The 27,180-nt window shown below is 47.6% G+C and overlaps 1 protein-coding gene across 2 annotated transcripts in view; it reads left to right on the plus strand.

Annotated features, from left to right (window-relative positions):
• BTBD9 (BTB domain containing 9) overlaps positions 1-27,180 on the plus strand; it is a 312,168-nt gene that overhangs the window by 218,376 nt on the left and 66,612 nt on the right. For both annotated transcript variants that reach the window (XM_089692566.1, XM_089692565.1), the window contains exon 9: positions 25,511-25,618. In XM_089692566.1, the coding sequence (XP_089548692.1) occupies positions 25,511-25,618 (108 nt within the window). The remainder of the gene's footprint in view (positions 1-25,510; positions 25,619-27,180) is intronic.

Raw genomic sequence — 27,180 nt, forward strand, 5'->3', positions numbered from 1 at the left:
GCGCACAAGGGCGCGGGTGTGTGGGGGGGGGAAGGGGAAAACTTTGGATCTTTGGGTGAGCAGCAAAGCCTTGAGTTTTTTTTGGATGTTGGAACTGGGCCAGCTGCCCGGTGCTGCAAGTCCAGAGCGTTGGGTGGTTGCTCACGGCTGGTGGAGGCCCAGGCGTCAGGACATGGTTTCTGATCGCCATGTCTACCTTGCGCCTGTGATTTGTCGAGGCTGATGTAACCTTTATTGCAATCAATATTTTCATGTGCAGGCACCACTACGCTTGTGTTTACATGCGTATATGTGGGGGGCCTCAAAAAAATTATTGGGGAGGAGGATTTTATGTCCTTTGGTGTAACTTTAATTCTTTAGTTTTTACTTATTTTTTTTATTTTTTATCACATCTATGTGATGATTTTTTTGATGGCAGGTTCTCTATAATGAGACATCCAGGGTCTAAAAGACGGCACTGCTCTACTTTATTTCCCAGTCTCGATGGCCAGGGACACTGACAATGGAGACCCGTAAGTAACGTCATACCCATCGTTTTCAAGTCCGGCACTCATCTGTGGCCCATCTTGGCCCACAGATGGGCAAGTAGAGCCCAGGATACATAGCAGAGGGCAAGCGCACTGGGGGTATGTGTGGAAGCATTCGAGTGGCAGCGCTGCCACCTGACAAGTGAGTTTTTCACCGTCAACCAACTGCTCCTCCAACCGTTATTCCATGTGTGAAGGCAATCCAATTCCCAAATCCAAAGGCTCCACATAGTGTGAGAACTGTATGGCTGCTTATTAAAATATTTTAAAATTGCACTTAGAAACAAATATAGCAAGACGGCTCAGTATAAAATCCCGGGATAATGTAAAAACGCTGCACTGCCAAGTCACTTCCGGTGAACGTGAAGACGTCACAGTTGGCTCTGTCCGACGCGTTTTGTCATAGATGATGTCTTCCAGGCTTTCTCACAATGTAAGTCTATGGCCTCATTTAGACTAGCATTTGGGGGGCGTTAAAAACGTGTGGTATGCTTCATTTTGTGCCAGTGACAAAAATTATCCATGTTGTGATCAAGGCCGGGCTGTTCCACCAAACGGGGCCTATTCAAGCCAATGGGGAAGTGGCAAAAACCTCTGCATGCAATTCATATAACTTTGCCCTAAATTACATCACCAATCTTGTCTCCAAATATCACCCAAACCGTCCTCTCCGCTCCTCGCACGACCTCCTGCTCTCTAGCTCCCTTGTCTCCTCCTCCCATGCTCGTCTCCATGACTTCTCCAGAGCTTCCCCCATCCTCTGGAACTCTCTACCCCAATTTATCAGACTATCGCCTACTCTGCTCACTTTTAGGCGATCTCTGAAAACCGATCTCTTCAGAGACCTATCCTGCCCTCAGCTAATAATGGAATCTTCTATTCCTCCTACCAGTCCACCCCCCACAGTTACTACCTTTTGTACCACTAGCCCCTCCCTCTTAGATTGTAAGCTCCAAGGATCAGGGCCCTCCTTTCCCTCTTGTATTGAACTGTATTGTTGCTGTATTGTCTCCCGTTATATTGTAAAGCGCTGAGCAAACTGTTGGCGCCATATAAATCCTGTATAATAATAATAATGTGGTTTCAGCATGTTTGTTCAGCGAAAATGGGGTTAAAGCACAGTCAATCGTCTCTGAAAAGCGATCCGAACACAGATCATTTTTCAGAGGTGCACGAGTTTATATAGAAGAGAAGCAACTAGCAGCTTCAGAGTAAGACGTTACCAGTCCAAGCCCATTTTGGCTCCTGGTTCTGACCTGGTTGGGTGCAAGTCTAGCCCGGAGATCATCTCTGCTCAGTCAATGTAAGCCAAGAAAAGAGCAACCACTGCACTCTAATCCTTAAGCGATTTCAAAGAGCTTTATTAACCAAGATGGCCACAGCCCAGCCCAGCCCTGCCTGGATCTATCCACTGGAATGCATTTCCAAAAGATTGAGCTTAATCGTGGAGATAAGACTTTGAGGTCAGCAGTTGCATCCTCCATATTCTCTCAGTACAAGGTTTCCTGAGGGTGAACTTTGGCCCACCACTTCGTGTCTCCTGCACTTTACTAGTTATTAAAGTGATTTTTTGTAAATAAAAGCTGTTATTCGTACAGGGCAGGGGCAAACTGACCATTCGAGCACTCGGGCACTGCCCGAGGGCCCGGGGTCAGTAGGGGGCCCCATGAAATGCCCCTGGTACCTTTAATTGGCTTTTTTGGTATGGGAGAGGATACAGGTGCCCCATGATCCCCTATTGCCCGGAGGCCCCATGAGTTGTCAGTCCACCCCTGGTACAGGGGTATTGCACAAAGAAGTCCCTTACCTCCTCTTTTAGTGTCCCCTGCCAGCACTTTCCGCTCCTCTTTTTTTCTGCAGGTGTGCCTTCAGCAACATGTACTGAGGGGACACCTGTGTGCGTGCGCTCCTAATCCAGGCTGTGTGCGTCCATAGACACACACAGCGCAGCTCAGCCTCCGATCCTTTTCCACAGGATTTGCTGACAGCACCTGAAGTCAAAGGATTTTTTTTTTTGCTACGGTCTGTATCCCTGTTGGCAAGATCAAAGAATGCAATATCACCAGCAACATCTTCACAAATGCAGACGGCTTCATCTATTGCTGGAGAAAGAGGTTCTCAGTGGCCTTCAAATGTCACTTTCTGTGGGTGACGAATAAATGTTCTGCTTGCATTTGTGAGGATACAGTGCTGGTGATATTGTATTCTTTAGACTGATACAAACACGTTATCTCTCTTGTCACCATAGCACCGGCTGTATGGTCGCTTGTTGTAAGGGACACACTGGTACCTGTTGTTAGGATGTCTCCTCACTTCCTATGTGGTCACCAAAATTTGAAGGCTTCACGGACCATCGGCCTAATATGTATGATATAGTGTGATTAAACTCAGTGGTGGTGATCATTTTTTAAGCGAGTCCTTCAAGTCCAGACTGGTGTGAGGGGAAAATGGGGGGAAACAAAGGTTCATGTAAAGATTCCTGCGCAGGAGTGTCATCTTCACAAAGCACTCAACTAAACTGCCAGGCCATCTGGCTCTCTTGTCAGAGGCACCACTGCTTGTCTCTCAGATCTTTCTCACTCAATACCGCTTGACCTCTTGGCTCTCCTGGCTCTCTCAGCCTTGATTACATCACCTTGGTGCCCACTCCTGGCCTCTAGATAGGTGTTCTCCTGACACCTCCGGCTCTCTCACTCCTCTAAGCCTTAGGTTCCCTCAGCCCCGTGGACTCGCCTAGTTGTCCCAGCTTTCTTAGCCTCTCCTGGTCTCCAAGACTTATGTATCTGCCTCAACTCAGCCCTATGGACATAGAACCCCTCCAGCATGCGGTGCAGTCTCTTGGAGATTTACAAACTGTAACCTTCAGAATCCTGTTTCATTTCTATATCCACTTCCTTAGTGGCAGGGTCCCAATCTGTGGGCCAAGGGCCGCATGCAGCCCTTTTGGTATGTGCTTTGTGGCCCACGGACGTTAGCAGTCTGTAATGGGAACATTGATTAAGGTCATAGCATTGATCTCTACTAGCCTCATGTAACTCACTCCTCCCTTTCCCTTCCTCCCCCTCCTTTCCTTTCTTCCTTCCTTTTCTTTTTCCTTCTTTACCCTCGGACCTCAGCAGTGTGTAATGGGAACATTGATTAGGGTAATAGCATTGATCTCTACTAGCCCCATGTAATTCATTCCTTTCCTTTTTCTGCTTTCCCTTTTCCTTTCTTTCTCTTTTTCCCTCAGAAATCAGTCTGTAGTGGGAACATTGATTAGGGTAAAAACATTGACCTCTACTAGCCTCATGTAACTTCCTTCCTTCCTTCCTTCCTTTCTTCCTCCCTTCCTTCCTTCCTTCCTTCCTTCCTCCCTCCCCCCCTTCCTTCCCTTCCTCCCCTCCCCCCCTTCCTTCCCTTCCTCCCTGTAATGGGAACATTGATTAGTGTAATAGCATTGATCTCTACTAGCCTCATGTAACTCATTCCTCCCTTCCTTTCCTTCTTCTTCCCTTCTTCAATTTCTTCCCTTCCTTTCCTTCCTCCCTTCCTTTCCTTCCTCCCTTCCTTTCCTTCCTCCCTTCCTTTCCTTCCTCCCTTCCTTTCCTTCCTCCCTTCCTTTCCTTCCTCCCTTCCTTTCCTTCCTCCCTTCCTTCCTTTCCTTCCTTCCTTTCCTTCCTTTCCTTCTTCCCTTCCTTCCCTTCCTCCCTCTAGTGGGAACATTGATTAGTGTAATAGGATTGATCTCTGCTAGCCTCATGTAACATGTTCCCAGTTTTGTATTGTCTCCTGCAGGATATCCCCAGCCGATGTGTCCTGTCCACACTCTCTGGCCCTAATTTCATCTATTAGGTCTGCAGTTTCTGACCGTTCCCTCAAGCATTACATATATTGAATGCTATGTGTGGCCCCTTTGTGATGTCAGGGGCCGCAGCCGAGGTCCCCTATAGTTCATAAGTTGACAACCGCTATGCTAAACACTTTTTGGAACATACAAGAGAGTTGTGGGTTTTTTTTTGTGATGGAGTCTTGGAAATGGCTGCAGGTTGCTCCATTAGTGACATGGGTATAGGTGAACGCACATACAGGCGCTGCGTTTTCCTAGAGGCTTCCCATTGTTGGCTGATCTGTCACCAGAAAACTTCCCTGAGATTCTGAACTCCAACTCCCCCTCACCGCCCCAAGCTATCCTGTGAATTATAGTTACTGATCACAGTGATCACAATGTTCTTTCTGGAGAAGAGTAGACACCTAACACAAAAATAATGAACACGGGTCAATGCCGCTGACAAGAACACTACGTGGAAACCGTTTTAAAAGGTCAGATTTCTGTTGCTGGCCATTTCTAAAATGGAAATAAACCTGAAAAGAAAAAATGTGATGGCTGTTCAGGTTTGTTTTGGTAGAGCTTGTTGTAGGTCTGTTCTGCTGGGGAAACAAAACCTCCTGTATATATATTTTTTAATATCTTTATTTTACATTACAAAGACAAATAAATCAGCAAGAGTCAGGGTATAGCCGAGTCAATGTCTTCATTTGATGAGTTTGTTGGTACACAATCGGAGATAACGTCACCGACCCAGAGATGGCAACTGAAAGGCTAAAGGTAAGGAGGGTGGAAGGGAAAGGTAGGAAGACCAAAGTAAATATGAATATAACTTAGAAATTGTAGATCAGGTAGGTGGGCAGGCACACCCTCTATGATTATGTGCTAGAGCATGAAACGCGTCAAGGAGGAGCTGCAACGTCGTGACGTCACGCCGCCCAGGCCCCTTGCAGGTCCGACGGCCATCTTTGGAACACACACGTGGTCAGTTTCTGGTTTTCTGTCATATATTGTCATTTTACCTATGATTGGATTAATAAAACCCTCTGAAGCAGTATCACGCTGTTCTGGCATCCTTTCTTGGGCTCTTGATGAGCCTAACCACCCACAGAGCCATTTAAGGAGGAGGTGGGAGGAGGTGGAGGATAATCCAGGGGGGAGTCCATACCAGGTTATAGATGCGCTTAAGAGGACCCAGCTGACCCACTGAGATATTGTGTTCTCAAATGCGTGATGATATTGCGCATCTGGTCAGTGCGCAATTCTATTATTTGATATATCACCAGAAGATAGGAGGAGGATCACCTTTATCTGAGATCTTATATTGGAACTTCACGTCTACTAATATATGTGGACTTTGTCACTTTATTAACATTAATAATCACTTTAACTGCTTTCCGCCCAGCCACTGTAGATATACGGCGGCAGGGTGGCACTCACAGGCAAAACCATGTTTTAAAACGTGTGTTTTGTAAACAAATAGGGGGCGCGCGCGAGGCGCGCCGCCGCCCTATCTGTCCCGCCGATCACCGCCGCAGATGTGAGTCGCCGGGTCACAGCCGGTCCTCAGCGGCTATGTCCCGGCGATCGGCGGCAAACAGTGACAGACAGCACAGCTGCAGTAGCTGTGCTGTCTGTCACTTCCCTGTCAGCTCGAGGATGAGCTGATCGAGAGAAGAGTTTCTCTTTCTCGATCAGCCTTGTCCCATCCAGTACACACCCCCGCCCCCTAGTAAAACACTCCCCTCACTCCTATAACCCTTCCCTGCAAAATAAAGTTAACCCCTTCCTCCCCAGTGCCATTAGTACAGTGTCAGTGTTTTGTTTTTTTTGCACTGATCACTGTATTAGTGTTTTTGGGGATGTCAGTGACCCCAAGTCCGTACCCCCCAATGTCAGAATGTCCGCCGCAGTCCCGCCATAAGTCCCTGATTGCCGCCATTATTAGTATAAAAAAAAAAACCTAAAAATACCAGTATCTTTCCCGCCATTTGTAAACGCTATAACTTTCACGTAAACCAATTCATTTACACGTATTGGGTTTTTTAGCAAAGACATGTCGCAGAATGCATTTTGGCAGAAATTTATGACTAAATTTGATTTTTGCATTTTTTTTTTACTGGACATGTTTTATAGCAAAAAGGCCAAAATATTGTTTTTTTTCCTCAAAATTGTCAGCCTTTTTTTTTATAGCGCAAAAAATAAAAACCGCACAGGCGATCAAATACCACCAAAAGAAAGCTCAATTTGTGGGGAAAAAAGGATTTAAATTTCATTTATTTACCGTATTGCATGACCGCGCAATTGTCCGTTAAACTAGTGCAGCGCTGTATAGCAGAAAAATGGCGTAAATTGAAGTATCTATACCATAGTTTGTAGACGCTATAACTTCACACAAAGCAATCAATATACACTTATTGGGATTTTTTTTTACCAAAAACATGGAGCAGGAGACATTTTGGCCTAAATTTATAACCAACTTTGAGTTTACTATAGATTATTTATAGCTGAAAGTAAAAAATATTGTTTTTCTTCAAAATTTTTGGCCTTTTTTTGTTTATAGCGTGAAAAATAAAAAGCGCACAGGTGATCAAACACCACCGAAATAAAGCTCTATTTGTGTGAAAAAAAGGACGTAAATATTGTTTGGGTGCAGCATTGCATGACCGCGCAATTATCAGTTGAATTAGTGCAGCGCCGAGTAGCAAAAAGAGGCGTGGTCATTAAAGGGGGGTAAATCCTCAGGAGGGCGAGGGGTTAAGGAGTATCGTTTACACTTTGTCACTTTATTAACACTAATAATCACTTTGAGTATCGTTTACACTTTGTCACTTTATGTATCTGCCAACACTTGTTTGCTTGTCACTTTATATTAGCACTATCTTCTCTAAGGATAAAAGAGTGATATAACCATTATCTGCAGGTTTATATTCTTGGATTTATTGCACTTTATTGTATCTTAGTATATTGACCTCAGCGCTGCACCTTTTCTTTGTTATATTGAGGTAGGTGAGCTATGAAAGCCAATAAATTACAAGACAAATTTGAGATAAAAAAATATCATCCCACGAACTATTATAATGAAAGATTTGGACTCCAGGTTCCAGAGAGGGCCATTGTACCCTGCCTGAGAGAAGCTGCAGTGAATCCAAAGGGGTTACACACCATAAAGTTTATTATACTGATCCCTACATGTAGCCACCTATTGTTCAGAATCCTAGAACTTCTTACCTTTTGGGAACCAGTGCTGGTTGGAGCAGTGGGACTTTTCCAGTGAACTGGTGTCAAGACTTTGGCTATGTTGAGGAGTTGTAGTAGCAAGCTGGCTCTATACGGTTTCCTTAGCATTGGGGTAGAAGAAGGAATGGAGAAGGGGCATCTGGGAGAACCACACCAAGGATGGCTTTAATTTGGGTTTGACATCTCGTCAAAAAGGCCAAAGTTCTGGGCAGTCCCACCATGCCATAAAGTTCTCATCCCACGTCCTCTTCAGAGACTTTGTGGGGTACTTCTTAGGCAGTTGGGTAGGTACTCTATACCAGCAGGTAAGCAGTTTATTGATGGTTTTTGGAGCTTTGGTGTTGGCAGAGGTATTGTAGGTGAGATTCAACATCTGCATTAAGTGTGAATCTGTAGTATTTGCACCCCACGTCCTGATGAAAAATAGGGCACCTGTTGTGACCTTTTGTAAGCGCTTCTACAAACTAGATAGGGTCCTTGCAGAGGGCCACACAGGGACTCAAATTTAGCTTGGGGATAGAGGAGGCGTCTCTAGTCCATGGCCCGTGGGCAACATCCAGTCTGCTACAAGATTTTATCTGACTCCAGTTGGGGTCAATGGCCTATCCTCAATGTGCACTAATTGAGGATTAGGGTCAGCAGAGGCCGTCTAATGTCGATATTTCTGATTTACGGGGGACTCCGATGAGGATTGTGATGTAATAGAGAACTCTGATGGGGACACTGATGTAAGGGGGAGTTCTGATGAGGATCCTGATGTAATGGAGGACTCTGAGGACCTTGATATAATGGAGGACTGTGATGGAGACACTGATGTAAGGGGGAGTTTTGATGAGGATCCTGATGTAATGGAGGACTCTGAGGACCTTGATATAATGGAAGACTGTGATGGAGACACTGATGTAAGGGGGAGTTCTGATGGTGACCCTGATGTACTGGAAGACCCTGATGCAGATCTTGATGTAATGGAGAACTGAAATGAGTACCCTAATGCAATGTAGGACTCTGATAAGGATCATGATGTAATGGCGGACACTGATGAGGATCTTGACGTAATTGAGGACACTGATGGAGACCCTGATGTAAGGGGGTTTCTTATGAGGATCATGATGTAATGAAGGACACTAATGGGGATCCTGATGTAAGGGGGTTTCTTATGAGGATCATGATGTAATGAAGGACACTAATGGGGATCCTGATGTAAGGGGGTTTCTTATGAGGATCATGATGTAATGAAGGACACTAATGGGGATCCTGATATAATGGAGGACTCTGATGAGGATCTTGATGTAATGGAGGACACTGATAAGGATCTTGATGTAATGAAGGACACTGATAAGGATCTGGATGAAATGGTGGACTCTGAGGATATTGTTGTAATGGAGGACACTAATGGGGACCCTAGTGTAAGGGGGGACTCTGATGAATCTTGATGGAATGGTGGACTCTGATTAGGATCTTGATGTATTGGAAAACTGTGATGAGGACCCTGATGTAATGGAGGACTCTGATGAGGATATTGTTGTAAAGGAGGATACTAATGGATGCCCTGATGTAAGGGGGGACTCTGATGAATCTTGATGGAATGGTGGACTCCGATGAGGATCTTGATGCATTGGAGAACTGTGATGAGGACCCTGATGTAATGGCGGACTCTTTTTAGGATCTTGATGTAATGGCGGTCTCTGATGAGGATCTTGATGTAATGGCGGTCTCTAATAAGGATCTTGATGGAATGGTGGACACTAATGGTGACTCTGATGTAAGGGGGGACTCTGATGAGGATCTAGATGTAGTGGCAGTCTCTGATAAGGATCTTGATGTAATGGAGGACACTACTGGGGACCATGATGTGAGGGTGTAGGGGGGGCTCTGATAAGGATCTTGATGGAATGGCAGTCTCTGATGAGGATCTTGATGGAATGGAGGACACTACTGGGGACCATGATGTGAGGGTGTAGGGGGGGGCTCTGATAAGGATCTTGATGGAATGGCAGTCTCTGATGAGGATCTTGATGGAATGGAGGACACTACTGGGGACCATGATGTGAGGGTGTAGGGGGGGGGGGGCTCTGATGAGGATCTTGATGTAATGGCGGACTCTGATAAGGATCTTGATGGAATGGTGGACTGTGATGAGGACCCTGATGTGATCGCAGACTCTTATTAAGATCTTTATGTAATGGCGGTCTCTGATGAGGATCTTAATGTAATGGAGGACTCTGATGAGGATCTTGATGTAATGGAGGACACTAATGGTGACCATGATGTAAAGATGGGGGGGGGGGGCTCTGATAAAGATCTTGATGTAATGGAGAACTGTGATGAGGACCTTGATGTGATGGCGGACTCTGATAAGGATCTTGATGTAATGGCGGACTCTGATGAGGATCTTGATGTAATGGCGGACTCTGATGAGGATCTTGATGTAATGGCGGACTCTGATGAGGATCTTGATGTAATGGAGGACACTAATGGTGACCATGATGTAAAGATGGGGGGGGGGGCTCTGATAAGGATCTTGATGTAATGGAGGACTAATGCTGGCCATGATGTAAAGATGGGGGGGGCTCTGATAAGGATCTTGATGTAATTGAGGACACTAATGGTGACTCTGATGTCAAGATGGGGGGGGGGGGGGCTCTGATAAGGATCTTGATGTAATTGAGGACACTAATGGTGACTCTGATGTCAAGATGGGGGGGGGCTCTGATAAGGATCTTGATATAATTGAGGACTAGAGGAAGTTCAGGGCTAGAGGAGGTCGGAGGTTCAGCTTTAACCTGCACCTGACACCATGAATAACGTGATGTTTGAGCCCCTCGGCATTCTGTTGGCTCCTGTGGTACAAGCCGAATGGGTTTCATAGCCATCACCTGTATGTTTTGGGAGGGGGGACTTCCTGTTGGAGAAGACCCCTTGTAAGGAAAACCCCCTCCAGATACAAATTCTCAGTCGTTTTGTTGCAGCACTTTTTGCTCGAACCCAAGTCAAGTTTTTAATGTCTTTAATTGCTCAGAAGACGTGAAGTTCATCAACTGCTTAGAAGAAAAAAAGAAAATCAAACAAAATCCAATTAGTGGAGATCTGCATTCACCGGGAACGTTTTCCAGAGGGCAGAGACAGCGAAGGATACAAATTACAGAACTTCCAGCATTGCGCGGTTCAGTAAGACGTTCTAGTTTGGGGGGTAATGATTGGGGGTTTGCATTGTGTATTACCCGTGTGCTTCGATTTATTCAATTCGAGAGACTAAAACTGACACAGAGCACAAGAAAAGAGGAAAAATAGTGAGGATGCCTCTGCTTTCACCTAGTAGGCAGTTCTAGGAAATCCTTCTGATCTTCTGTTTACAGTGAATCGAATGACTCTGTACAGCCATTGGCAATTGCAGTCAGTGGGGGGAGGGGCAGGACTGAGCTGTGCTCTGTGTGTCTGTGGACACACACAGCCGGCTCGGGACCAAGCACCCCCATAGCAAGTGGCCTGCTATTTGTTCGCTCGGCAGGAGGGGGGAGCCAGGAGCGCCAGCGGGGGACCCAAGAAGAGGAGGATCGGTGCTGTTGTATGCACAAAGCAGGTGCTCTGTGTGTCTGTGGACACACACAGCCGGCACGGGAGCAAGCATCAACATAGCAAGCGGCCTGCTATTTGTTCACTCGGTAGGGGGGATTAGCCAGGAGTGAGAGCGGCAAACCCAAGAAGAGGAGGATCGGTGCTGCTGTGTGCACAAAGAGGGTGCTGTGTTTGTCTGTGGACACACACAGCCGGCACAGGAGCAAGCACCAACATAGCAAGCGGCCTGCTATTTGTTCACTCGGCAGGGGGGGAGGAGCCAGGAACGCCAGCGGGGGACCCAAGAAGAGGAGGATCGGTGCTGCTGTGTGCACAAAGAGGGTGCTGTGTGTCTGTGGACAGACACAGCCAGCTCGAGAGCAAGCACCCCCATAGCAAGCAGCCTGCTATTTGTTCGCTCGGCAGGGGGGAGGAGCCAGGAGCGCCAGCGGGGGACCCAAGAAGAGGAGGATCGGTGCTGTTGTATGCACAAAGCAGGTGCTCTGTGTGTCTATGGACACACACAGCCGGCTCGGGAGCAAGCACCAACATAGCAAGCGGCCTGCTATTTGTTTGCTCGGCAGGGGGGAGGAGCCAGGAGTGCCAGCGAGGGACCCAAGAAGAGGAGGATCGGTGCTTTTCAGAGGGCGGTGAAAGGAGGGCTGCAAGTATTCAGAAGATGATGTTCTGCTGCTTCCTGTCTTTCTTATACAGGTTGTTCTAAAGCCTTAAGGTTTTCTTTCTTAATGCATTCTCTGCAATACAGGGAAAAAAAATCTGTGTCCAGAATTCCTCCCCAGCCCCCCTTTGCACTTACCTGAGCCCGATCTCGATCCAGCACTGTGCACGAGAGTAGCGGCTCTCTCTGTCCTCATAGGCTCAGAGACAGCAGGGGGAGCCATTGGCACCTGCTGCTATCAATCAAATCCTATGACGAAAGAGTAGGGGCGGGGCCAGCCCCACTGTATGTGCCTATACAGTAAATACAGGGACGAGCCCACATGAGTGCTGCTTTCTATAGGGGGAGGAGCCAGGAGCTCCAGTGGGGGACCCCAGAAGAGGCGGGTCAGGGCTGCTCTGTGCAAAACCATTACACAGAGCAGGTAGTATACATGTTTATTAATTTAACAAAAAAAAAAGCCCCATCTTTGGTGTCAGTGGGAGGAATTGTGCCCCATTGTTGGTGTCAGTGAGAGAAATTGTGTCCCATCAGTGGGGTCATTGGGAAGAATTTATTTTTTATTTATTTATTTCAGGTACTTATATAGCGCCATCAATTTACGCAGCACTTTCCATATATGTTGTACATTCACATCAGTCCCCGCCCCCGAGGAGCGTACAATCTAAGGTCCCTAACTCACATTCAGACATACACATACTAGGGACTATTTAGACAGGAGCCAATTAACCTACCAGCATGTCTTTGGAGTGTGGAAGGAAACCGGAGTACCCGGAGGAAACCCACGCAGACACAGGGAGAACATGCAAACTCCAGGCCGTGGCTGGTATTTGAACCAGAAATCCTAGTACTGCCAGGCAGAAGTGCTAACTGTTTAGCCACTGTGCTGCCCCGGTGTTGGTGTCAGTCAAAGGAATTGTGTCCCATCAGTGGGGTCATTGTAAGAAATTGTGTCCCATCATTGGTGTCATTGGGAAGCATTGTGCCTTGGTTGGGATTCAAACCAACAATTCTAGTACAGCCAGGCAGAATTGCTAACCATTTATCCACTGTGCTGCCCCCTGTGTTGGTGTCAATGAAAGGAATTGTGTCCTATCAGTGGGGTCATTGGGAGAAATTGTGTCCCATCATTGGTGTCATTGGGAAGAATTGTGCCCCATCATTGGGAAGAATTGTGCCCCATCATTGGTGTCATTGGGAAGCATTGTGCCCCATCATTGGGAAGAATTGTGCCCCATCATTGGTGTCAGTGAGAGGAATTGTGCCCCATCATTGGTGTCAGTGGGAGGAATAGTGTCCCATCATTGGTGTCAGTGAGAGGAATAGTGCCCCATCATTGGTGTCAGTGGAAGGAATAGTGCCCCATCATTGGTGTCAGTGGGAGGAATAGTGCCCCATCATTGGTGTCAGTGGGACGAATAGTGCCCCATCATTGGTGTCAGTGGGACGAATAGTGCCCCATCATTGGTGTCAGTGGGAGGAATAGTGTCCCATCATTGGTGTCAGTGGGAGGAATAGTGCTCCATCATTGGTGTCAGTGGGAGGAATAGTGCCCCATCATTGGTGTCAGTGGGAGGAATAGTGCCCCATCATTGGTGTCAGTGGGAGGAATAGTGCCCCATCATTGGTGTCAGTGGGAGGAATAGTGCTCCATCATTGGTGTCAGTGGGAGGAATAGTGCCCCATCATTGGTGTCAGTAGGAGGAATAGTGCTCCAAGGGCCAGATAAAAGCAAGCAAAGGGCCGCATCTGGCCCTCAGGCCGCAGTTTGGAGACCACTGCTCTAGGGTGTCTGCTTTCAGAAAAAATATAATGTTTGGGGTTTTTTTTTTTTAATCTTCAGGGCTAAAATTATTATTTTTATTTTTTTTTTTTTTAAAAGTGTGCAAAAAAAAAAAGGGCTCTGGCAGCGAAAGAGTTAAATTACATAAAATGACACAATTAAGAAAAAAAGAAAGTGACATAATATTGACCGTAGTTGGGCTTTCACCTCGTTGGCCCTGGAGAGGCTGCGTGGTGGTAAATGGTGGTTTCCCCCCATTATGGGGGACAGGCTGATGAAGGTCCTGTTGCCGTTCCCACAGAGCCGACGCTGCGCTCTCATCCTCCTCCCGTCGTACAGAACAATCCGTTTTTGTTTTGCTGACGATTTTTAAGCAAATTGTCAGCGAGCACAATTAGCTTCAGGGTGCGTCCCCCCGCCGATCGATGCCAGCCTTCGACTTCCAGGCTTATTTATGAAATATGTAAGCAAAATTACTGACGTTAATCCATTCTCAATAAGATTCGCAGCTGCAAAGTGTAATTTGATATTGAACTCAGCGGGGTTGAATTGCATTCCATTCCAAACACATTTCTTCATCTCTCAAATCACGTCTGTCGCATCTTAAAGGGGCTGTGTAACTTGTTCGGGGGGGGTGGTGCGCAATTTGTATCTCCCGATGCCCAGGACACGTCATTCCGCACGTCGGGCAGGTCATTTTTTATTGCATTCAGACTCCGCTGCTTGCACACATGCTGAGCAAGTGCATCCCGCTATCTATCCCCGGCTCCGCTTGCCCATCTGCAGGCTGGGGTCGGGAACAGCGGGTGCCGCCGGTGAAATGGGACGTGGGTCCGCTCTCCTACCCTTCTTGTTCCTGACCTGGAAGCAACGCATATGACATCACTTCCGGGTCCCCATGAACACTGTCCCCGGCCATTGAGGCCAGGAAAGAATGTAATGCAGTGCGATCTGCACTGCATTACATTCAGAGGAGCGCAAAAGACCTACAAGGAAGAAAAATATATTTTAAATATATTTTTAAATATTCTTCCCAAATATATTGCCATAAATTTGAAATGCTACAATTGTGGCCATATTCAATATATTTCAAAATATATCTCAATATTGGCCAATCAGTGATCAAATGAATAGTAGTAAGCAAGATGTCACTTCTGACATCATTGCTTACTACAAGTGAAATCTGTGAATGATCACCGAGATCACATGGTACAGGGCTATTCACAACAGCCTTGTACCATGTGACAAGCTGTGACCAATCACAGCTCTCACAGTATTTCTCAATGGCTGCAAGAATGCAGCCAGAGAGAAGGAGAAATGATTCCTCTTACAGTCTTTATGGGTGTAAAAGCAATCAGTGTAAAAAATAAAAAAATCTTCATCACCCCCCACAAGTAGTACAGTGTCAGTATGGTGACACTGTACTGCTAGGGTGACAGTATGTAAAAAATAATAATAATAATAATAATAATAATAATATAAAAAAATAAAATAAAAATGTAAAAAAAAAATTGAAAAATTATAATTTTTGGTTATAAACTAATTTGGGTTATTTTTTTTACTAAAAAGATAACTGCATAAAATTTGGCCAAGATTTATGAAGAAAGATTATTTATTTGCAAAATGTTATGAGAAAAACACTTTTTAAAACAAATTTTGGACATTTTCATTTATATAGCAAAACAAATAAAAATCCCAGCGGTGAATAAATACCACCAAAATAAAGCTTTAAAAAAAAAATGCTAAAAAATTCATCTGGGTACAGTGTTGCATGATCGCGCAATTGTCATTCAAAGTGTGATAGCGCTGAAAGCTGAAAATTGGCCTGGGGGGGAGGGGGTGAAAGTGTCCGGACTGGAAGGGGGTGAAAGTGTCCGGACTGGAAGGGGGTGAAAGTGTCCGGACTGGAAGGGGGTGAAAGTGTCCGGACTGGAAGGGGGTGAAAGTGTCTGGACTGGAAGGGGGTGAAAGTGTCTGGACTGGAAGGAGGGGGAAAATGTCCAGACTGGAAGGAGGGGGAAAATGTCCAGACTGGAAGGGGGGGGAAAGTGTCCGGACTGGAAGGGGGGGGAAAGTGTCCGGACTGGAAGGGGGGGGGGGGAAAGTGTCCGGACTGGAAGGGGGGGGGGGGAAAGTGTCCGGACTGGAAGGGGGGGGGGGGGGGGGAAGTGTTGTGTCCGGACTGGAAGGGGGGTGAAAGTGTCCGGACTGGAAGGGGGGTGAAAGTGTCCGGACTGGAAGGGGGGGAAAGTGTCCGGACTGGAAGGGGGGGAAAGTGTCCGGACTGGAAGAAGGGGAAAGTGTCCGAACTGGAAGGGGGGAAAGTGTCCGAACTGGAAGGGGGGGGGGAAAGTGTCGTGTCCGGACTGGAAGGGGGTGAAAGTGTCCGGACTGGAAGGGGGGGAAAGTGTCTGAACTGGAGGGGGGTGAAAGTGTCCAGACTGGAAGGGGGGTGAAAGTGTCCGGACTGGAAGAGGGGTGAAAGTGTCCGGACTGGAAGGGGGGTGAAAGTGTCTGGACTGGAAGGGGGGTAAAAGTGTCCGGACTGGAAAGGGGGGAAAGTGTCCGGACTGGAAGGGGGGGAAAGTGTCTGAACTGGAGGGGGGTGAAAGTGTCCAGACTGGAAGGGGGGTGAAAGTGTCCGGACTGGAAGGGGGGTGAAAGTGTCTGGACTGGAAGGGGGGGAAAGTGTCTGGACTGGAAGGGGGGGAAAGTGTCTGGACTGGAAGGGGGGGAAAGCGTCTGGACTGGAAGGGGGGGGAAAGCGTCTGGACTGGAAGGGGGGGGAAAGCGTCTGGACTGGAAGGGGGGGGGAAGCGTCTGGACTGGAAGGGGGGGAAAGCGTCTGGACTGGAAGGGGGGGGGAAAGCGTCTGGACTGGAAGGGGGGGGAAAGCGTCTGGACTGGAAGGGGGGGGAAAGCGTCTGGACTGGAAGGGGGGGGAAAGCGTCTGGACTGGAAGGGGGGGGAAAGCGTCTGGACTGGAAGGGGGGGAAAGCGTCTGGACTGGAAGGGGGGGGGGAGCGTCTGGACTGGAAGGGGGGGGAAAGCGTCTGGACTGGAAGGGGGGGAAAGCGTCTGGACTGGAAGGGGGGGAAAGTGTCCGGACTGGAAAGGGGGGGAAAGTGTCTGGACTGGAAAGGGGGGGAAAGTGTCTGGACTGGAAGGGGGGGAAAGTGTCCGGACATGAAGTGGTTAAAGTGCGTGGAAAGGCAGGCGGCCCGATACTTTTGGCAATATAGTGTACATCATTAAAATTAAAAAAAAAAAAGACTTTTTGGAATCACTTGAAGGGTGCGAGTTGTTACTGTTAATAACGGTTCTTGTTTCATACGGGGAGCAAACATTTCGACAAATTTTAAAAGCTTGTTTTACATTGAAGGCTTTGTGAACGCTTGTTTATAATCCATTGCTGAGCGCAGACGTCCCAGGAGTCTTTTCTACATAAATCCAATTAATAAACTCGTATACAAGTTCTTAAGTGTAACCGAACTTTCAGTTTAAATCCGCTGAATTCATTCGAAGTGTTTCAAAACAAAATATAGACGAGTCCTGCAGTCCATTCACACGGGACCTCTCTGGCCCATTCATCAGGCGGTCCGTGAACAGATCACCTACTGAACCGGAGACGGCTGTCACTTCCGTGTCCATTCGGGATCTCTCTGCATTTTGACAACGGCCCTTTCTGGACCTGTGTTTGATCTACGGGTGACCAAATACACAAAAAAAAGTAAAAATCCTGCGTCCATTTACATCAGGCAATCGCTGACCCGTCACGTTTGGGTCCGAAGAACCAAAAAAGGCGCAGTCCTTCTTTTTTTTAATTTATTTTTCTACTTCTGGATGGAGGTAAGTCAATATAAACAGATGCAAGCCCGTTTACATCCACTTGCAAGGGCTGAGACAAGGGGGCGAAAGGGGGACATGCCCCAGGCTTAGAGCAGGGGGGGGGGCACACTGACAGCTTCAGTAGCTTCCTTCTTCCTTGCTCTGACAGGAGTGATTGCAGAGTTGTACTCGGTACCACCACCTCTGGCACTAGCCCTGTTCTCCCTGCTGTCACTTGTTCTAAAAGCAGAAGCCGCTTTCTGTGTCGGCTTCTGCGTCCTCTGCGCAGGAGGAGTAACTGCCACTGACAGCTTCAGCAGCTTCCTTCTTCCTTGCTCTGACAGGAGTGACTGCAGTGTCACTCCTGTCAGCGGGGCTTTTTTTTTTTTTCTGGAGCAGAGTTGTACTCGGTAGCACCACCTCTAGCACTAGCCCTGTTCTCCCTGCTGTCACTTGTTCTAAAAGCAGAAGCCGCTTCCTGTGTCGGTTTCTGCGTCCTCTGCGCAGGAGGGGTAACTGCCACTGACAGCTTCAGCAGCTTCCTTCTTCCTTGCTCTGACAGGAGTGACTGCAGTGCCACTCCTGTCAGCGGGGCTTTTTTTTTTTTCTGGAGCAGAGTTGTACTCGGTAGCACCACCTCTAGCACTAGCCTGTTCTCCCTGCTGTCACTTGTTCTAAAAGCAGAAGCCGCTTCCTGTGTCGGTTTCTGCGTCCTCTGCGCAGGAGGGGTAACTGCCACTGACAGCTTTAGCAGCTTCCTTCTTCCTTGCTCTGATAGGAGTGACTGCAGTGTCACTCCTGTCAGCGGGGCTTTTTTTTATTCCAGAGCAGAGTTGTACTCGATACCACCACCTCTGGCACTAGCCCTGTTCTCCCTGCTGTCACTTGTTCTCAAAGCAGAAGCCGCTTTCTGTGTTGGCTTCTGCATCCTTTGCGCAGGAGGAGTAACTGCCACTGACATCTTCAGCAGCTTCCTTCTTCCTTGCCACTGACATCTTCAGCAGCTTCCTTCTTCCTTGCTCTGACAGGAGTGACTGCAGAGTCACTCCTCTCAGCGGGGCTATTTTTTTTATTTCGGAGCAGAGTTGTACTCGATACCACCACCTCTGGCACTAGCCCTGTTCTCCCTGTTGTCACTTGTTCTCAAAGCAGAAGCCGCTTTCTGTGTTGGCTTCTGCGTCCTCTGCGCAGGTGGAGTAGCTGCCACTGACAGCTTCAGCAGCTTCCTTCTTCCTTGCTCTGACAGGAGTGACTGCAGTGTCACTCCTGTCAGTGGGGCTTTTTTTATTCTGGAGTTGTAATCGGTTCCACCACCTCTGGCACTAGCCCTGTTCTCCCTGCTGTCACTTGTACTAGAAGCAGAAGCCACTTCCTGTGTCGGTTTCTGTGTTTACAAGTGGCTCCGCGTCCTCCGCGCAGGAGGAGTAACTGCCATGTGCACTTGCACAGAGCAGGACAGCCCAGCTTCCTTGGCAGCCGCTCCTCTTTCACTGAAGGCTGGGCAAGTAGCTGGGGGTGGGTGGAAGAGCTCTGTACTGGGGAGTTGGGGTGCTCTGTATTGAGGTGGGGTGGGGGGGTTGATGCGCTTTTGTAATGGGATGGGCGGGTCAGGGTTGAAGGAAGAACTTTGTACTGGGGAGGTCTGAGTGGGTGAGGAGCTTTGTAGTGGTGTTTCTTCCAGTGATATCACTGATGCGCTGTTGTCTTGTTGGTGGGGGGGCGCTGTGGACACCCTGGCTGGCATTGTGCTACATGTTGTGTGTCCAGTGCGCTCCTGTGCCTTAATGGAGGGGTGGGCTCCCTCAGGTCTACCTGCCCTCAGTGTATCCGTTAAATCAGGGGTGGGAAACTGTGGCCCTCCAGCTTTTGGTGAACTACAAGTCCCATCATGCCTCTGCCTTTGGGAGTCATGCTTGTAACTGTCAGTTTTGCAATGCCTCCTGGGACTTGTAGTTCTACAACAGCTGGAGGGCCACAGTTGCCCACCCCTGCATTAAACACATGTGCCTCTACTATGAGGGGGCTTTCAAAATTTGTAGAGTTAAGAACTTCAGAATATCGGGGGGCCGAGAAGAGGCTTTGCAGCTTACGCATGTATTCGCAAATGTGCACAAACTAAAACCCCCCTTTTTTTCCCCTACTGTCAGACAGGACAATTCGGTTTGCTTGCAGGCTGGTCGGTTAGTAGATTTCATCCCCTCTGCAGTTTTTTATTTTTTACGCTGTAAACAAAAAAAATACTGACAATTTTGAAAAAAAAAAATATCCATTTTTTACTTTTTTTGCTATAAAACATATCCAATAAAAAAAAAATTCAAAAAATAAACTTCCTTCATCCATTTAGGCCAAAATGGATTCTGCTACGTCTTTGGAAAAAAAAAAATAATCTCAATAGGTGTATATTGATTGGTTTATAGCATCTGAGTGTATACTGGGATTTTTATTTATTATATTTTTTTATAATTGTGACGGGAGTCACTTTGGGTGGGGGGCCCATGGAACACGGCTCCCTTTGGAGAGGTGGGGAGACCCCTGTCTCAGGTCCCCATATCCCTACTATGTGTAAGTCACCCTGTGCCTGTTAGGGGTACAGGGTGATCTGTCCTAATATTGAGGTGGGGGGTTGTGGATTGTTTAATGCCATGTGGTTGCATCCCATTGTTCTATTGTGTGTCTTGGTTGGGAGAAAACTATTATGGGATGTATTTGATTATGTGTATTAGCTTAGTGGGCGGTGTCTCCAGCAGCCCTCCCTCCTGATGGAACTGTCTGCTGGTGTGTCTCTTGTTAATAAATGTAGATTGCCCCGCCATGTGTCATTATGCAGGGAGGGGGGTTGTTCCCTTGAGTGTATATATCTTGTATCTGTGTTAAAATAAAGTAGTCTATTTCCTGGTTTACGTCAAGACTGGTGTCGCCTAGTCTTGTATGGTTGGCTGTGGTGTCTGTGGTTGGTGTTGGACAGGGAAGCGGTATTCTAACGGAAGTACCCAAGTGCAGTCGGGGTCCGGTTCCGTTACAATAATATTCTAATAATTGTGGCAATTGGTGACTTATAGGGGGACTGCGGCAGGCATTCTGACACTAGGGGGGGGGGGGGGGGGGGAACTGACTAACTGCCACTGACATATCCAGTGGCACTAAGTCCCCGGTCACACCGACCCGACTTTGAAATCGTGCGACTTCCAGTGAAGTCCAATGTCATTCCGACTTGCGGTGTGACTTGCAAGACATCTGCTGTTTGCAAGACACAGGGATCTATGCAAAAGCAAAAACAGGGCGCACTCTGTCTGTGCATTAATGTAGTAAACCAAGAATGTATTATAAAGCATAAAAATGCATACAAACCAAAGGGGGGATATAAACAGACAAGAAGAGTCCATAATAACAGTCGTGACGACAGACCCTCAGTAGGGTAAGCTAACGCGTTTCGGGAGACGAACTCCCTTCATCAGAGTCTCCCGAAACGCGTTAGGATACCCTACTGAGGGTCTGTCGTCACTTTGGACTGTTATTATGGACTCTTCTTGTCTCTTTTTACCCCCCTTTGGTTTGTATGCATTTTTATGCTTTATAATACATTCTTGGTTTACTACATTAATGCACGAAGAGCGTGCGCCCTGTTTTTGCTTTTGTTCACCAGTATCGAGATTTCCTGATCTTTAACCACTTCCCATCCGGCCCATGTATATAAACAGCCGGATGGTGGCAGTGCGGGGTCAGGTGGCTGTTTATAAACGTCCTCCCCGCCCTCTGTGCGCACTCCCTGGGAGCGCGCAGCACCGCGATCTCTGCCCGCTGTGTCCTCTGGACACAGTGGAACACCAATCGCTGTACGGGACCTCTGTGTGAGGTCCTGATCATGTGATCACTGATTGGCCAATCAGTGATCACATGCAGAGTATGTCACTTCTGACATCATTGCTTACTACATGTGAAATCTGTGAATGATCACAGAGGTCACATGGTACAGGGCTATTCACAACAGCCTTGTACCATGTGACAAGCTGTGACCAATCACAGCTCATACAGTAGTTCTCAATGGCTGCAAGAATGCAGCCAAAGAGAAGGAGAAATGATTCCTCTTACAGCCTTTATGTGTGTAAAAGCAATCAGTGTGAAAAAAAATCTTCATCACCCCCCAAAGTGTAGTAGGGTGTCACCATGGTGACACTGTACTGCTAGGGTGACAGTATGTTAAAAAAAAAAAAAAAAAAAAAAACATAAATAATATTTAAAAAAATCAATTTAAAAAAATGTTTAAAAATTATAATTTTTAGTTATAAACTAATTTGTTTTTGTTTTTTTTACTAAAAAGATAATGGAATACATTTTGGACAAGATTTATGATGAAACCTTATTTATTTGCAAAATTTTATAAGACCAAACACCTTTTTTCAAAATTTTTGGATTTTTCATTTACATAGCAAAAAAAATAAAATCCCAGTGGTGAATAAATACTACCAAAATAAAGCTTCGTCTGTCTCAAAAAAATGACTGCACAATTGTCATTCAAAGTGTGATAGCGCTGAAAGCTGAAAATTGGCCTGGGCAGGAAGGGGGGAAAGTGTCCGGACTGGAAGGGGGGGAAAGTGTCCGGACTGGAAGGGGGGGAAAAGTGTCCGGACTGGAAGGGGGGGAAAAGTGTCCGGACTGGAAGGGGGGGAAAAGTGTCCGGACTGGAAGGGGGGGAAAAGTGTCCGGACTGGAAGGGGGGGAAAAGTGTCCGGACTGGAAGGGGGGGAAAGTGTCCGGACTGAAAGGGGGGGAAAGTGTCCGGACTGAAAGGGGGGGAAAGTGTCCGGACTGAAAGGGGGGGAAAGTGTCCGGACTGGAAGGGGGTGGGAAAGTGTCCGGACTGGAAGGGGGTGGGAAAGTGTCCGGACTGGAAGGGGGGGAAAAGTGTCCGGACTGGAAGGGGGGGAAAAGTGTCCGGACTGGAAGGGGGGGAAAAGTGTCCGGACTGGAAGGGGGGGAAAGTGTCCGGACTGAAAGGGGGGGAAAGTGTCCGGACTGAAAGGGGGGGAAAGTGTCCGGACTGAAAGGGGGGGAAAGTGTCCGGACTGAAAGGGGGGGAAAGTGTCCGGACTGGAAGGGGGTGGGAAAGTGTCCGGACTGGAAGGGGGTGGGAAAGTGTCCGGACTGGAAGGGGGTGGGAAAGTGTCCGGACTGAAAGGGGGGGAAAGTGTCCGGACTGGAAGGGGGGGAAAAGTGTCCGGACTGGAAGGGGGGGAAAGTGTCCGGACTGGAAGGGGGGGAAAAGTGTCCGGACTGGAAGGGGGGGAAAGTGTCTGGACTGGAAGGGGGGGAAAGTGTCCGGACTGGAAGGGGGGGAAAGTGTCCGGACTGGAAGGGGGGGAAAGTGTCCGGACTGGAAGGGGGGGAAAGTGTCCGGACTGGAAGGGGGGGAAAGTGTCCGGACTGGAAGGGGGGGAAAGTGTCCGGACTGGAAGGGGGGGAAAGTGTCCGGACTGAAAGGGGGGGAAAGTGTCCGGACTGAAAGGGGGGGAAAGTGTCCGGACTGAAAGGGGGGGAAAGTGTCCGGACTGAAAGGGGGGGAAAGTGTCCGGACTGAAAGGGGGGGAAAGTGTCCGGACTGAAAGGGGGGGAAAGTGTCCGGACTGAAAGGGGGGGAAAGTGTCCGGACTGAAAGGGGGGGAAAGTGTCCGGACTGAAAGGGGGGGAAAGTGTCCGGACTGGAAGGGGGTGAAAGTGTCCGGACTGGAAGGGGGTGAAAGTGTCCGGACTGGAAGGGGGTGAAAGTGTCCGGACTGGAAGGGGGTGAAAGTGTCCGGACTGGAAGGGGGTGAAAGTGTCCGGACTGGAAGGGGGTGAAAGTGTCCGGACTGGAAGGGGGTGAAAGTGTCCGGACTGGAAGGGGGTGAAAGTGTCCGGACTGGAAGGGGGTGAAAGTGTCCGGACTGGAAGGGGGTGAAAGTGTCCGGACTGGAAGGGGGTGAAAGTTTGCCGACTGGAAGGGGGTGAAAGTGTCCGCACTGGAAGGGGGTGAAAGTGTCCGCACTGGAAGGGGGTGAAAGTGTCCGCACTGGAAGGGGGTGAAAGTTTGCCGACTGGAAGTGGGTGAAAGTTTGCGGACTGGAAGGGGGTGAAAGTGTCCGGACTGGAAGGGGGTGAAAGTGTCCGGACATGAAGTGGTTAAGGGCTGCACCTCTACGAATGACAGTTTCAGTTCTCTTAGTCTGCATGAAGATTTGAGGGCTGGTTTTGTTTGTTCATTCAGATGTCTATGCAAGTCGCACCTGAAGTTTTAGAAATCGGTGCAGCTCCGGGGTCGCGGGTGGCGAAAAATGCAAAATCACATATCTATACGTGATTTTGCATAGCTCGGCCGCCCTGCAGCAGTACATCTGCTATGGGGGGGGGGGGGGGGGGTCTTTAAATGGTTAATCCCAATGTACTATTATAATCATTGTGTCTATTTTTCAATTTATTTTTTTTGTATATTAATTATTATGGTTTTGTTTTAAAATATATGTTGACTTTTGCTCGGTGTCGTTTACACTCAGATCTCTCCCCTGTCAGCTTCTCCGCCAATCACCGAGTCCCGGCCATGAATCGCTGGCCGGGACCCAATGATTGATCTATTTGGGAGCCAATGACAGCGTGGTTAGGGAGGAGAAAAATGCAAATGAATTTGTTTTGTTCTGGGTTTTTTTTTGGAGGGGGGGGGTTTTGTTTGTTTTTGGGGAGGGGGTTGGGTTTTGTTTGTTTTTGGGGGGAGGGGGTGGGTATTGTTTGTTTTTGGGGGAGGGGGTGGGTATTTGTTTTATTGGGTGGCGGGGTTTATTTGTTTTGGATTTTTTTGTTTTTTTATTTTGTTTTTTGTTTTTATATGGGTGTGGGGGGGGGTTATTGTAACTGTGTACTGTTTTTACTGCGTTTTTACTAGGGTTTGCTTTGCAGAGAGATGGAAAGCAGCATGTCCCCGCTGACAGGAGAGAGATCGGTGTCATTTACACTCAGATCTCTCCCCTGTCAGCTTCTCCACCAATCACCGAGTCCCGGCCATGAACCGCTGGCCGGGACCCAATGATTGACTTATTCGGGAGCCAATGACAGCGTGGGTAGGGCGGCAAAAAATGCAAGTAAATTATATTTGTTTTGTTCTGGTTTGTTTTTGGGACGGGGGTAGGTTTTGGGGGAGGGGGGTTTTGGTGTGGGGGGGTGTTGTTTGTTTTTTTGCTTTGTTTTGGGTTTTTTAGTTTTTTATTTTGTTTTTATATGGGGGGGAGGGGGTTGTTTATTGTAACTGTGTACTGTTTTTACTGTGTTTTTACTTAGGGGTGTGCTTTGCAGAGAGAAAGAAGCATGTCCCCGCTGACAGGAGAGAGATCGGTGTCATTTACTTTCAGATCTCTCCCTTGTCAGCTTCTCCACCAATCACTGAGTCCCGGCCATGAACCGCTGGCCGGGACTTAATGATTGACCTATTCAGGAGCCAATGACAGCGTGGGTAGGGTGCCGAAAAATGCAAATGCACTTGTTTTGTTCTGGTTTTTTTTTTTTTTTGGGGGGGGGGTTTGTTTTTTTGTTTTGTTTTTTTTTTTTTGTTCCTATTTGTTTTAGGTTTTTTTGGGTGGGGGGTTGTTTCTTTTTTTTTTTTTCTTTTTTTTTTTTTTTTTTTGTTCTTGTTTGTTTGGGGGGTTTTTTGGGTGGGGGGGGTTGTTTGTTTTTTTGTTTTTGTTTTGTTTTTGCTTTTTTGTTTTGTTCTTGTTTGTTTGGTTTTTTTTATTTTGTTTTTTTTTTTAATTTTATGTGATTTTAATTCTAGATTCATATACATGTAATTAATGTGTGAATACATTTTATAAATTTGTGTTGTTAATGGCTCATGAGAGAGTCCATTTGTTTTAGTGTGAGGATTGTTTTTTCCACATACTATCCATTTTGGATGATGGCGCCCCAATTATTTTTTTCCAAGTATATTCGCCCTTGGAGGCATTCTATCAAAAAAAAACAAAACCGTTATTTATGACACACAATTCACAGAGCTAGAGAAATGCCGTTCAGTTGGTGTTTTTTTTTTTAATACCTGCTTGGAGTTCTGATCTGTTCTCTCTGCTCTCCAGGTTATTGTTGTGGGATTGTGACGATCGAAGTTACAGTTACTACATCGAGGTGTCCACCAACCAGCAGCAATGGACGATGGTCGCTGACCGGACAAAGGTCCCATGCAGGTGCGCTGACATCCGCTCATCCGTCTCAATGGTTCAGAATACAGCTCAGTTATTGGCTACTGCAGCGTTGTGTTTCCGGTAACATCGGCCGCACGTTTGGTGCGATTTGCCGCCGAACGAACGTTTCGGAAGAATGAATGTGTGTGTGATGTAAAAGCGATACAGAAACACCTGGCGCCATCGATAAGGATTTCACCCCATTTTCATCCTATGCAAAATACTTTCATCGGGCCCCTTATCCACGGTCATGTGACTGCTGGGTTCCCCCTTCTGATCGCGCCTTGAAGGGATGGGGGCGCAGACTGCAGAAGACGCTTGATGACTTCCTTCAATGTCCGAGGTCCACTAACGCAGGGTGCGACAAATTTGCTGTGAATCTAGGAGCCAGCTAAAAATGTCAGTTGGGCAGTAGGAATTGCTTGGTTTGACCAGGCCAGGGGTAGGCAACCTGCGGCTCTCTAGCTGTTCTGGAACTACATTTCCCATGAGGCAATGCAAAGAATACAAAAGTGACAGTTACAGCTGTGACTTGCAGAGGCATGATGGAACTTGCAGTCATGTGGCTCTCAGGTTGCCTACCCCTGGACCAGACGTTGGGCGTCTATGGAAGCACCCGGTACCAGCCAGGAGCATGCACACATGGGTGGCTCCTTAGCAGACAGCTAACATGCAAACTGTCAGTGGGCGGGGGTTGGCATTAGGGCAGCGCTTTGGGTGGTCATCATCTAATAACACAAGGATCTCCAAACTTTAAACAAAGGGCCACTTTACTGTCCTTCAAACGTTAGGAAGGCAGGACTGTGCCCTGTGAGAGTAGAAAGTGTCCTGGCATCAGTTGGCAGTAAATAATGCCATCTTTGTGATTAGGGGGAGGAATGGTGCCCCATCATTGGTGTCAGAGGGAGGAATCATGCCCCATCATTGGTGTCATTGAAAGGAATTGTGATCTGTTGTTGGTGTCAATGGGAGGAATAGATGGAAGGAATAGCGCCTCATCGTTGGTGTCAATGGGAGGAATAGTGCCCGATTGTTGGCTTCAATGGGAGGAATAGTGCTCCATTGTTGGTGTCAGTGGGAGGAATAGTGCCCCATCATTGGTGTCAGTGGGAGGAATAGTGCCCCATCATTGGTGTCACTGGGAGGAATAGTGCCCCATCATTGGTATCAGTGGGAGGAATAGTGTCCCATCATTGGTGTCAGTGGGAGGAATAGTGCCCCATCATTGGTATCAGTGGGAGGAATAGTGCCCCATCATTGGTGTCAGTGGGAGGAATAGTGCCCCAACATTGGTGTCAGTGGGAGGAATAGTGCCCCATCATTGGTGTCAATGGGAGGAATAGTGCCCCATCATTGGTGTCAATGGGAGGAATAGTGCCCCATCATTGGTGTCAATGGGAGGAATATTGCCCCATCATTGGTGCCAGTGGGAGGAATAGTGCCCCATCATTGGTGCCAGTGGGAGGAATAGTGCCCCATCATTGGTGTCAGGGGGAGGAATAATGCCCCATCATTGTTATCAGTGGGAGGAACAGTGCCCCATCATTAGTGTCAATGGGTGGAAT

Source organism: Staurois parvus, unplaced genomic scaffold (genome assembly GCF_062004578.1).
Source record: "Staurois parvus isolate SC_StPar_1 unplaced genomic scaffold, SC_StPar_1.0 ptg000595l, whole genome shotgun sequence".
Taxonomy (NCBI): Eukaryota; Metazoa; Chordata; class Amphibia; order Anura; family Ranidae; genus Staurois; species Staurois parvus.